The sequence below is a fragment of the Siphateles boraxobius genome, unplaced genomic scaffold (assembly GCF_051911475.1).
Source record: "Siphateles boraxobius isolate OS27281-9 unplaced genomic scaffold, OSU_SipBor_1 82, whole genome shotgun sequence".
Lineage (NCBI taxonomy): Eukaryota > Metazoa > Chordata > Actinopteri > Cypriniformes > Leuciscidae > Siphateles > Siphateles boraxobius.
The window spans coordinates 367,501-380,000 of record NW_027509211.1 but is presented as its reverse complement, the minus strand read 5'-3'; the positions used below and the strand labels follow the sequence as shown (position 1 = coordinate 380,000).

At 44.5% G+C, this 12,500-nt stretch overlaps 1 protein-coding gene across 1 annotated transcript in view; it reads left to right on the top strand.

Moving 5' to 3' along the window:
• sik3 (SIK family kinase 3) overlaps positions 1 to 12,500 on the top strand; it is an 87,779-nt gene that overhangs the window by 32,304 nt on the left and 42,975 nt on the right. Inside the window, 11 exon segments of the mRNA XM_077221392.1 lie at positions 383 to 499; positions 1,356 to 1,419; positions 1,849 to 1,938; positions 1,941 to 2,009; positions 5,977 to 6,101; positions 6,262 to 6,385; positions 6,638 to 6,756; positions 6,936 to 7,046; positions 7,138 to 7,260; positions 11,559 to 11,630; positions 11,843 to 11,952. Coding sequence (XP_077077507.1) covers positions 383 to 499; positions 1,356 to 1,419; positions 1,849 to 1,938; positions 1,941 to 2,009; positions 5,977 to 6,101; positions 6,262 to 6,385; positions 6,638 to 6,756; positions 6,936 to 7,046; positions 7,138 to 7,260; positions 11,559 to 11,630; positions 11,843 to 11,952 — 1,124 coding nt within the window.

Genomic DNA, 12,500 nt, shown 5'->3' with positions numbered 1-12,500 from the left:
AGTCAGTGAGTGAGTGAGTGAGTCAGTGAGTGAGTGAGTCAGTGAGTGAGTGAGTCAGTGAGTGAGTGAGTCAGTGAGTGAGTGAGTCAGTGAGTGAGTGAGTCAGTGAGTGAGTGAGTCAGTGAGTGAGTGAGTCAGTGAGTGAGTGAGTCAGTGAGTGAGTGAGTCAGTCAGTGAGTGAGTCAGTCAGTGAGTGAGTGAGTCAGTCAGTGAGTGAGTGAGTCAGTGAGTGAGTCAGTGAGTGAGTCAGTGAGTGAGTCAGTGAGTGAGTGACCGAGTGAGTAGGTGCATTGCATTCGACAGGGTCCCTACACAAGTGTTCACTGCTCCCTACTCCCTGAGAATGTGATGATGCTAATAAACACTGTTGTGTGTGTTCTAGGTTGCGATAAAGATTGTTGATAAGACGCAGCTGGACGACGAGAACCTGAAGAAGATCTTCCGAGAAGTTCAGATCATGAAGATGCTGAGACATCCTCACATCATCCGCCTCTACCAGGTCTCTCTCACACACACACACACACACACACACACACACACACACACACACACACACACACACACACACACACACACACACACACACACACCCTCATATCATCCGCCTCTACCAGGTAACTCACACACACACACACACACACACACACACACACCCTCACATCATCCGCCTCTACCAGGTCTCTCACACACACACACACACACACACACACACACACCCTCATATCATCCGCCTCTACCAGGTCTCACACACACACACACACACACCCTCACATCATCCGCCTCTACCAGGTCTCTCACACACACACACACACACACACACACACACACACACACACACACACACACACACACACACACACCCTCACATCATCCACCTCTACCAGGTCTCTCACACACACACACACACACACCCTCACCCTCACACACTCACACAAACATCATCCGCCTCTACCAGGTCTCTGTCTCACACACACACACACACACACAAACACACCATCCGCCTCTACCAGGTCTCTCTCACACACACACACACACACACCCTCACATCATCCGCCTCTACCAGGTCTCTCACACACACACACACACACACCCTCACCCTCACACACTCACACAAACATCATCCGCCTCTACCAGGTCTCTGTCTCACACACACACACACACACAAACACACCATCCGCCTCTACCAGGTCTCTCACACACACACACACACACACACACACACACACACAATCTGTCCTCGCTTCTACCAGGTCCTGCCTCCCTCCTCATACTCGCAGCTGATTGGCTAAGGCTTGTGTTGGTTTGCGTATGGTTGCGACTGGTGCTCAGTGTGTGTGTGTGTGTGTGTGTGGCAGGTGATGGAGACGGAGCGGTTGATCTATCTGGTGACGGAGTACGCCAGTGGAGGAGAGATCTTCGGTGAGTGAATCAGTCTTTTGATTCTTTGCAGTGATTCGAATCTTTTGAATCCGTTCATTGGTTTGTTCTGTAATGCGTTTGAGCATAGACGTAAAAATTACTTATATAAACTTAACCCTCTTTTTTTCTGTTAGAGCGGTGTGTGTTAGCGGCCGCTGAGTTAATAACTAATGATCTTACAGCGGAAGTGAATCAATCAAAACTTACTTTATCTGGACAATAACTTTATTCTAGATCTGCTGTAAAGCCTAAACAATCTCTGTTACTGTAATCTCCTATATACTATATATACCTATATACTTACACACACACACACACACACACACACACACACACACACTCCAACACACACACACACACTCCTTTTATGTTATTAAATAATAGATTGAATGATGCACACTTCACTAGTTTCTGTTGGGTGTTCCTCAGATCATCTGGTGGCTCACGGGCGCATGGCGGAGAAAGACGCGCGGCGGAAGTTCAAACAGATCGTAGCCGCGGTTTACTTCTGTCACTGCAGAACATCGTCCACAGAGACCTGAAGGCAGAGAACCTGCTGCTCGACCACAACCTGAACATCAAGATCGCAGGTGTGTGTGAGTGAGTGTGAGTGAGTGTGAGTGAGTGTGTGTGTGAGTGTGTGTGTGAGTGTGTGTGTGAGTGTGTGTGTGAGTGTGTGTGTGAGTGTGTGTGTGAGTGAGTGTGAGTGAGTGTGAGTGAGTGTGATGAGTGTGTGTGTGTGTGTGTTAGGTTGTCAAAAATATCGATATTTCGATAAATATCGATACTGAATTATCTGAACGGTACCATACTAATTTCCCGAAGTATCGATACACCAATACTAGCCGAGCAGTCACTTTCACTTCTCTCCAAAGGCGCGTTGACAAACACCACACTCATTCGCTCTGGTTAAATAGCAAAAGTGAATGGAAAGATGGCGAGTGCGGCGTCCCCGCGACCGGCTTTGGTTGATTGATAAAGAACACCGCGAGCGGCATGTCGGAGTCGGAGAATGGCGTGGACAGGACACGCGCTACACACCGCGAGCGGGCATGTCGGAGAATAGCGCGGACACGCGCTTCACACTGCGAGCGGGCTGCGGGCACCCAAAAGATTGTTTGACTATCAATATCCTCTCATCACTCATTTTGTAAAATTATTTTATAGATGAAAACAGACTTAAGGAATTGGCTCCAGGGGTACCATTTAGCAGCATATGCTCAGCATCAGGGGTGTTTGTTTTTTGGACAGACCTGCACCACTGCTAAAAACATCCTAACACTGTAACTCTTCTCATTTTAACTTTTCTGAAACATTAACCAAGATGGCCTAGTATTGTTGTTGATATGAGTCTGTGTTTCGTTTTTCACTGTAATTCTTAAAGTTAACATAATCTGACTGAGGAATCGTAGACAAGTAAATATTGTAACTGTGGTCAGATGTAAATTAACTTGTGTCTGTTTAACTTTATTCAAAATTATTATTTAATTCTGCAATTTGCCTTCATTAGCGATTATCATCAATTTGATTACACATATACTAATTAAACTAAACTGAGCTAGACAATGGCATCTCTGAATTCAATAATGAAATGCCTTTAACTGAAAATTGAATGTTTAACCTTATTATTATACATTACTGACACTCTATCCTCCAATTTGATACAGTTAAGTGCTTCGACACAATCTGTATTATTAAAAGCAATATATAAATAAAGGTAACTTGACTAGATGCTGATCCAGTGAGCATTGTTTCCGCGTGTGATGCACACACGTTTGCGTTTAAATCTGTTCATCAAATTAAGTTAATGTATTAACCAGCATTTATGACCGATGACCAATGCATTTGTTACAGTATATTTTAATCTTTGATAACAGTAGGTAATAAAAACACAACGGATCATGTTAGCTCTGGTCCAATGAAAAAATATTAACAGATAGAACTCAGGACATTTTTGTTCATGTAAAATATACCTCATTGTCATGTTCTAGACTTGTATATTTAGCTTTAAATAAAAAAAAGACCCCCTTAATATTGTGGCAGTTTTTTCTCTGTGGTATCGAAAATGGTATCGAATATCGATATTTTTCAAGGTATCGTATCGAAGTTAGAAATTCTAGTATCGTGGACAACACTAGTGTGTGTGTGTGTGTGTGTGTGTGTGTGTGTGTGTGTGTGTGTGTGTGTTGTGTGTGTGTGTGTGTGTGTGTGTGTGTGTGTGTGTGTGTGTGTGTGTGAGAGTGAGAGTGTGTGTGTGTGTGTGTGTGTGTGTGTGTGTGTGTGTGTGTGTGTGTGTGTGTGTGTGTGTGTGTGTGTGTGTGTGTGTGTGTGTGTGTGTGTGTGTGGAATGTGAGTGAGTTCGAGCGAGTGTGAGTGAGAGTATGTGAGTGAGAGTGAGTGAGTGTGTGTGAGAGTGAGTGAGTGTGTGAGTGAGAGTGTGTGTGTGAGTGAGAGTGTGTGAGTTTGTGAGTGAGAGTGAGTGAGAGTGTGTGAGTGTGAGTGAGTGAGTGAGTGAGTGAGAGTGTGTGAGTGTGAGTGAGAGTGTGTGAGTGAGAGTGTGTGAGTTTGTGAGTGAGAGTGTGTGAGTTTGTGAGTGAGAGTGAGTGAGTGAGTGAGTGAGTGAGTGTGAGTGAGTGTGTGAGAGAGTGTGTGTGTGTGTGTTAGTGAGTGTGAGTGAGTGTGAGTGAGTGAGTGAGTGTGAGTGAGTGAGTGAGTGTGAGTGAGTGAGTGAGTGTGTGTGTGAGTGTGTGAGTGAGTGAGTGAGGTGAGTGAGTGAGTGAGTGAGTGAGTGAGTGTGTGAGTGAGTGTGTGAGTGAGTGTGTGTGTGAGTGAGTGAGTGAGTGAGTGATGTGTGAGTGAGTGAGTGAGTGAGTGTGTGTGAGTGAGTGAGAGTGAGTGAGTGTGTGAGTGTGTGAGTGAGTGTGAGTGAGTGTGGTGAGTGTGTGTGTGTGTGTGTGTGTGTGTGTGAGTGTGTGAGTGAGTGTGAGTGAGGGTGTGAGTGAGTGTGTGAGGAGGGTGTTGTGTGTGAGTGAGTAGTGAGTGAGTGGTGAGTGAGTGAGTGAGTGAGTGAGTGAGTGAGAGTGAGTGTGTGTGTGTGTGAGTGAGTGTGTGAGAGTGTGTGTGAGTGTGGTGAGTGATGAGGTGTGTGTGAGTGAGTGAGTGAGTGAGTGAGTGAGTGAGTGAGTGAGTGAGTGAGTGAGTGAGAGTGTGTGTGTGTGTGTGTGAGTGAGTGTGTGAGAGTGTGTGTGTGTGTGTGAGTGAGTGAGTGAGTGAGTGAGAGTGTGTGAGTGTAAGTGAGTGTCTGAGTGAGTGAGAGTGTGTGAGAGTGTGTGTGTGTGAGTGAGTGAGTGTGAGTGTGTGAGTGAGTGAGAGTGTGTGAGAGTGAGAGTGTGTGTGTGTGTGTGTGTGAGTGAGTGAGTGTGTGTGTGTGTGTGTGTGTATGTGTGTGTGTGTGTGTGTGTGTGTGTGTGTGAATGTGAGTGAGTTCGAGCGAGTGTGAGTGAGAGTATGTGAGTGAGAGTGAGTGAGTGTGTGTGAGAGTGAGTGAGTGTGTGAGTGAGAGTGTGTGAGTGTGAGTGAGAGTGTGTGAGTTTGTGAGTGAGAGTGAGTGAGAGTGAGGAGTGAGTGAGAGTGTGTGAGTGTAAGTGAGTGTGAGTGAGAGTGTGTGAGTGTAAGTGAGTGTGTGAGAGTAAGTGAGTGTGAGTGTGAGAGTGTGAGTGAGTGTGAGTGAGTGTGTGTGAGTGAGAGTGAGTGTGAGTGTAAGTGAGAGTGTGTGTGAGTGAGAGTGAGTGTGAGTGTGTGAGTGTGAGTGAGAGTGAGTGTGAGTGTAAGTGAGTGTGAGTGTAAGTGAGTGTAAGTGAGTGTGAGTGTGAGAGTGTGAGTGAGTGTGAGTGTGAGTTAGAGTGAGTGTGAGTAAGAGTGAGTGTGAGAGAGAGTGTGAGTGAGAGTGAGTGTGAGTGTAAGTGAGTGTAAGTGAGTGAGAGTGTGAGTGAGTGTGAGTGTGAGTAAGAGTGAGTGTGAGTAAGAGTGAGTGTGAGAGTGAGTGTGAGAGTGAGTGAGTGAGTGAGTGTGAGAGTGTGAGTGAGAGTGAGTGTGAGTGTAAGTGAGTGTAAGTGAGTGAGAGTGTGAGTGAGTGTGAGTGTGAGTAAGAGTGAGTGTGAGTAAGAGTGTGAGTAAGAGTGAGTGTGAGAGTGAGTGTGAGAGTGAGTGAGTGAGTGAGTGTGAGAGTGTGAGTGAGAGTGAGTGTGAGTGTAAGTGAGTGAGAGTGTGAGTGAGTGTGAGTTAGAGTGAGTGTGAGTGTGAGTGAGTGTGAGAGTGAGTGTGAGAGTGAGTGAGTGAGTGAGTGTGAGAGTGTGAGTGAGTGTGAGTGTAAGTGAGTGTGAGTGAGTGTGAGTGTGAGTAAGAGTGAGTGTGAGTAAGAGTGAGTGTAAGAGTGAGTGTGAGAGTGAGTGTGTGAGTGTGTGAGTGAGTGTGTGAGTGAGAGTGTGAGTGTGTGTGTGTGAGTGTGTGAGTGTGTTTTTGCAGTGTGTGTGACCTGTCGGTCTCTCTGTCCTCCAGATTTCGGCTTCAGTAACCTGTTTTCTCGAGGGCAGCTGCTGAAGACGTGGTGTGGCAGTCCTCCGTATGCGGCGCCAGAACTCTTCGAGGGAAAGGAGTACGACGGACCAAAAGTGGACATTTGGGTAAAACCTGCGTCTCTGACCTCACTAACACACAGAGGCGGTGCAGAAACCGCTTAGAGCTTTATCAGCTGAGACAGATGTAAACGTGCTCTCTCTCTCTGTCTCTCTCTGTCTCTCTCTGTCTGTCTCTCTCTCTCTCTCTCTCTCTCTCTCTCTGTAGAGTTTGGGTGTGGTTCTGTATGTCCTGGTTTGTGGCGCGTTACCGTTCGATGGAAGCACTTTACAGAACCTCCGCGCTCGAGTCCTCAGCGGGAAATTCCGGATCCCGTTCTTCATGTCCACAGGTCCTCACACACACTCACACACACACTCACACACACACTCACTCACACACTCACTCACACACACAAACACACACGCACACTCACTCACACACACACACACACACACACACTCACACACACACACACAAACACACACGCACACTCACACACACAAACACACACGCACACTCACTCACACACACACACACACACACTCACACACACACACTCGAGCCGCGTCACACGACTGACAGACCTGTATGTGTGTTTCAGACTGTGAGTATCTGATCAGACACATGTTGATTCTGGAACCCAGTCGACGGCTTTCAATGGAGCAGATCTGCAAGAACAAGTGGATGAGACAAGGAGACCCGGACCCGGAGTTTGACAGAGTCAGTCACACACACACACACACACACACACACACACACACACACACACACACATTATGATCAAACTGTTTGTAAAACTAACTGTTATGCCTTTCGATATGTAGAAACGTTGTCCATTTCTCTGTCTGTGTGTGTGTGTGTGTGTGTGTGTGTGTGTGTGTGTGTGTGTGTGTGTGTAGCTGATAGCAGAATGTGAGCAGGTGAAGGTGGAGAGAGAAACAGAGTTAATTAACGAGCAAGTGCTAATGGCCATGTCAGATATGGGCTTCGATCGCGAGCGGACCTTACAGGTGACACACACACACACACTCACACACGGCATGTCTCTGTCATTCACATGAACTCTTCTGAAACATTGATTGTATTGCATGTCGATGGCAGTCTCTGCACACGGATGCGTATGATCACTACAGCGCCACCTACAGTCTGCTGTCTGACAAGCTGAAGCGGCACAAGAACCTGTGCATGGCTCCGCCCACGTCCCGCCCCCTCTACCCGCTGCAGGTTTGTGCCGTTGCCGTTAGCAACCTTTGATGCCTAATGAGGGGAATATGCATGAGCTTCAGGGTGCCTTATTTGCAAATTGTATGAAAGCTGAGAGTCCTACTCTTCTGGAGAATTAATGATGATTTTAAAGGTGACATATTATGCCTCTGTTCACAAGATGTGATATACATCTATGGTGTCCCAAGAATGTGTCTGAGGAATTTCAGTTTAAAATATTACAAAGATCATTTATATTTATATTAGTTTGTCAAATTTGCCCCTTTTTGGGTGTGCAGAGTCTTTACTAGGGCTGGGTACCGAGTTCGGTACTGTTTAGGTACCGACCGAATTGCCTCGATACTACCGAGTATTGAAACATGTCTTGTTTTTCGGTACCAAGTTTCGGTACCTAAGTGGTTAATCTCGTCAACGTCAGTGAAACAATAAACATGCAGCATGATTGGCTGTGGCGGAAAAACACTAGTTTACGCGGCTGCCCAGAGACGTGAGGCTGTAGTGTGTGTGTGTGCGTGTGTGTGTGTGTGTGTGTAAGCGTCCAACCCAGATAGATAGAAAATATGTGGAAATGATCAAAAGTGTACCTATGTACCCGACTCGATGCCTTAAGCACACGATGCAATATTTTCGACAAGATATTTGCTGCCAAGACCGGTAACACGGTAAATCTGCACTTAAAAGCGCACAGAATACACTCGAGAGTAGAAAGTTTATCCGCCTTCGACTACAAGAACTGGAGCGTGTCACATATAAACCAAAACTCAGCTTATAGGATACTTGCCTCACAGACATGAGAAATAGTTCTATATATGTTCAAAATATGTCTACTTTTAAACGAAACAATTAGAAATAAATAGTTTGATTACCTAATCCATATAGGCGCGCGCGTTCACTACTGCAGGGATGACGAGTCAGCATCGCAAATTCGCAATAACCATCTTTGCAGCCAACACGTTTAGTAAACACTTGTTGAAAAAATAAAAGTTTTTTTTTTAGGTAATGTTATATTGATAAAATTGATATCGAAAAAAGTATCGTTCAGGAACCGGTATCGAAAGTCAAGGTATCGGTATCGAAAATTTTGTTACGATACCCAGCCCTAGTCTTTACACGAGCTTCAGAAACTCCAGCAATAACAAAACATGCCAATCTCACTCATCCAGAATCCCAGAATAACCAGTAGCGAGTGCAGCCTTACGGAGAGACTCAGGAAGAGTTCCTGAATGTTAGTGGAGACATTTATGTAGTTGTTGTGGAGTTACATTGATCATCTCATCATCATGTTGAACTTCTACACAAGTGGTCCACAGTTCCTGAGGTGTTTATAAGACAGCGGTGACATGTTCTGGTCAATAGTGTTCAGTGCTCGTCTGTGCTAAACGACAGAACAGTTTCAGGCTTTGCTGGATCTTCTGCCGGTGCGTTAGAACTGCTCACTGTTGGCGCTCGAGAAACCGAATGCCGGCTGGTGTGTGTAAACGTGCAGATTAAGAGCCGGTAATATTATAAACGTGCAGATTAAGAGCCGGTGATATTATAAACGTGCAGATTAAGAGCCGGTGATATTATAAACGTGCAGATTAAGAGCCGGTAATATTATAAACGTGCAGATTAAGAGCCGGTGATATTATAAACGTGCAGATTAAGAGCCGGTAATATTATAAACGTGCAGATTAAGAGCCGGTAATATTATAAACGTGCAGATTAAGAGCCGGTAATATTATAAACGTGCAGATTAAGAGCCGGTAATATTATAAACGTGCAGATTAAGGGCCGGTAATATTATAAACGTGCAGATTAAGGGCCGGTAATATTATAAACCTGCAGATTAAGAGCCGGTAATATTATAAACGTGCAGATTAAGAGCCGGTAATATTATAAACGTGCAGATTAAGAGCCGGTAATATTATAAACGTGCAGATTAAGAGCCGGTAATATTATAAACGTGCAGATTAAGAGCCGGTAATATTATAAACCTGCAGATTAAGAGCCGGTGATATTATAAACGTGCAAATTAAGAGCCGGTAATATTATAAACGTGCAGATTAAGGGCCGGTAATATTATAAACGTGCAGATTAAGAGCCGGTAATATTATAAACGTGCAGATTAAGAGCCGGTAATATTATAAACGTGCAGATTAAAGGCCGGTAATATTATAAACGTGCAGATTAAGGGCCGGTAATATTATAAACCTGCAGATTAAGAGCCGGTAATATTATAAACGTGCAGATTAAGGGCCGGTAATATTATAAACCTGCAGATTTAGAGCCGGTGATATTATAAACGTGCAGATTAAGAGCCGGTAATATTATAAACGTGCAGATTAAGAGCCGGTAATATTATAAACGTGCAGATTAAGGGCCGGTAATATTATAAACGTGCAGATTAAGAGCCGGTAATATTATAAACGTGCAGATTAAGGGCCGGTAATATTATAAACCTGCAGATTTAGAGCCGGTGATATTATAAACGTGCAGATTAAGAGCCGGTAATATTATAAACGTGCAGATTAAGAGCCGGTAATATTATAAACGTGCAGATTAAGGGCCGGTAATATTATAAACCTGCAGATTTAGAGCCGGTAATATTATAAACGTGCAGATTAAGAGCCGGTAATATTATAAACGTGCAGATTAAGAGCCGGTAATATTATAAACGTGCAGATTAAGGGCCGGTAATATTATAAACATGCAGATTAAGGGTCGGTAATATTATAAACGTGCAGATTAAGAGCCGGTAATATTATAAACGTGCAGATTAAGAGCCGGTAATATTATAAACGTGCAGATTAAGAGCCGGTAATATTATAAACGTGCAGATTAAGGGCCGGTAATATTATAAACCTGCAGATTTAGAGCCGGTAATATTATAAACGTGCAGATTAAGAGCCGGTAATATTATAAACGTGCAGATTAAAGGCCCGTTCACACCAAGCACGATAACTATAAAGATAACGATAAAGATATAATTCTAAAAATCGTTCTCCATATTATACATAGCAGAGTTCACACCACAACTATAACGATAAAGATATGAGGAACGATATCGTTGGGATCACTTTCAGAACGATTTTTTCCAGCTGTCGAACGATAAACACTGACAGCCAATCAGAATCCATTCTAATTTAAAGGTCTCGCGCATTTAAAATGGCAGATGACATTTTAGAGAAGTTAATCGTCGAGGTACAAAAAAAATCCTCCACTGTTTGACAAACCCCCTTTTCAAGGATACGTTAAAAAAGATGTTTATATGGAAATCAATCGGTCGTATCCTGGGAATAAATGGTGAGAAGTATTAACGATGAGATATTATGCAGTTTAGCATAGTGTAACAAAATTACCTCAGGTAGGCTATCCAGCGCTAGTTTAGACAACATTGCTGAAGTTGCAGTGAAAAAGGCGTTGTATACATAAAGGTGTTGACTAGGCGATGTTTTTATCCCATCATTGACTGTTAGATTAGATCAATTACACTAGACTTGCTAGATTCACTGTTTAGATGCGCTCGGGACATAGCATGCTGGCTGAGGACATCTGCTGGCAAAGACATGTAAAGGCAATAAGAACAGCAAAAACATATTCAATGACATGTTGTAAACAAAAAATGATAATAAAATTCGGATTCTCTCAACTCCTCTCGTCTTTTAAGGATACCCAAAAGCCCCTGCACATCCAGCCCCTGGCATACACTGCCATTCTGAATAAAACAAACCTCAGGCTGCGAATAACCTTGTTTATGTAATTTATAAGGTAATAATAGATTTGTGTCTTTGCTATACTGTTATGGCCTTGCATTTCCCTCCAGCGTGTACCCAAAAGCGCCTGTTTTTCTTTTGATGTTTTCGTTACTTTGAAACCGCAGCGCGGGCGCGCACGTGCTTAGAATAAAAAGACTGTTATCGGTCGTTGGTGTGGACGCATATATAGTTATCTTTATCGTTATCTTTATAGTTATCGTGCTTGGTTTGAACGGGCTTTAAGAGCCGGTAATATTATAATAAGATCCTCTTCATACGTCAGAAGGGGAGAAATCTGATCGGTTTACTTTACTTGCAGACATGGTTTACAGACATGCTTGCAGAGAAAGACTCACCAAAACAAAGTTACTGGGTTTTTCTTTTTATACGTTTTCTGGGTTGGTAGAAGCACCGGGACCCGATTATAGCACTTACACATAGCACAGTATTTGATGATATGTCCCATTTAAAGCCTGCGGAATGGAAATGTGGGTCGATTCTGTTGGAGTGGAAAGGGATTGTGGTTCAGATATGCTCTGTGTTTGTGTGTCTGTCCCGCAGGATCAGAGTAACGCCATCAGTATGACGGTACCGCAGGTCCAGCTCATAAACCCAGAGAATCAGATCGTTGAGGTGAGCGTCAGAGTAACATTCAAGTCAGAATAAAAAAGTGTGGACTGATTTACAGTTGATGAGTATCAGGACGCAGGATGGATCATCTAATCTGCAGTGTGTCGTGTGTGTGTGTGTGTGTGTGTGTGTGTGTGTGTGTGTGTGTGTGTGTGTGTGTGTGTGTGTGTGTGTGTGTGTGTGTGTGTGTGTGTGTGTGTGTGTGTGTGTTTCAGACTGACGGGCCAATGGCTCTGGACAGTGATGAGGGAGAAGAGCCCAGTCCAGAGGCGATGGCCCGATACCTGTCCATGAGGCGCCACACTGTAGGCGTTCCCGACCCCAGGTACCTCACATCTCAGACAATGCTTGTGTTTTTCCTGTCAATATATGCTGTATGTTACTCCAGCTAGAGTTATGGCTTAAGCCCCTCCCAGTTCCCTCTAAACCCCTCCCACCTAACTAAAGCCTCTCCCAGTTCACTATCGACCCCTCCCACCTAACTAAATCCCCTCCCAGTTCACTCTAAAGCCCTCCCACCTAACTAAAGCCCCTCCCAGTTCACTCTAAACCCCTCCCACCTAACTAAAGCCCCTCCGAGTTCACTCTCGACCCCTCCCACCTAACTAAATCCCCTCCCAGTTCACTCTAAAGCCCTCCCACCTAACTAAAGCCTCTCCCAGTTCACTCTCGACCCCTCCCACCTAACTAAATCCCCTCCCAGTTCACTCTAAAGCCCTCCCACCTAACTAAATCCCCTCCCAGTTCACTCTAAACCCCTCCCACCTAACTAAAGCCCCTCCCAGTTCACTCCAAACCCCTCCCACCTAACTAAAGCCCCTCCCAGTTCACTCCAAATCCCTCCCACCTAACTAAAGTATCTCCCAGTTCTGT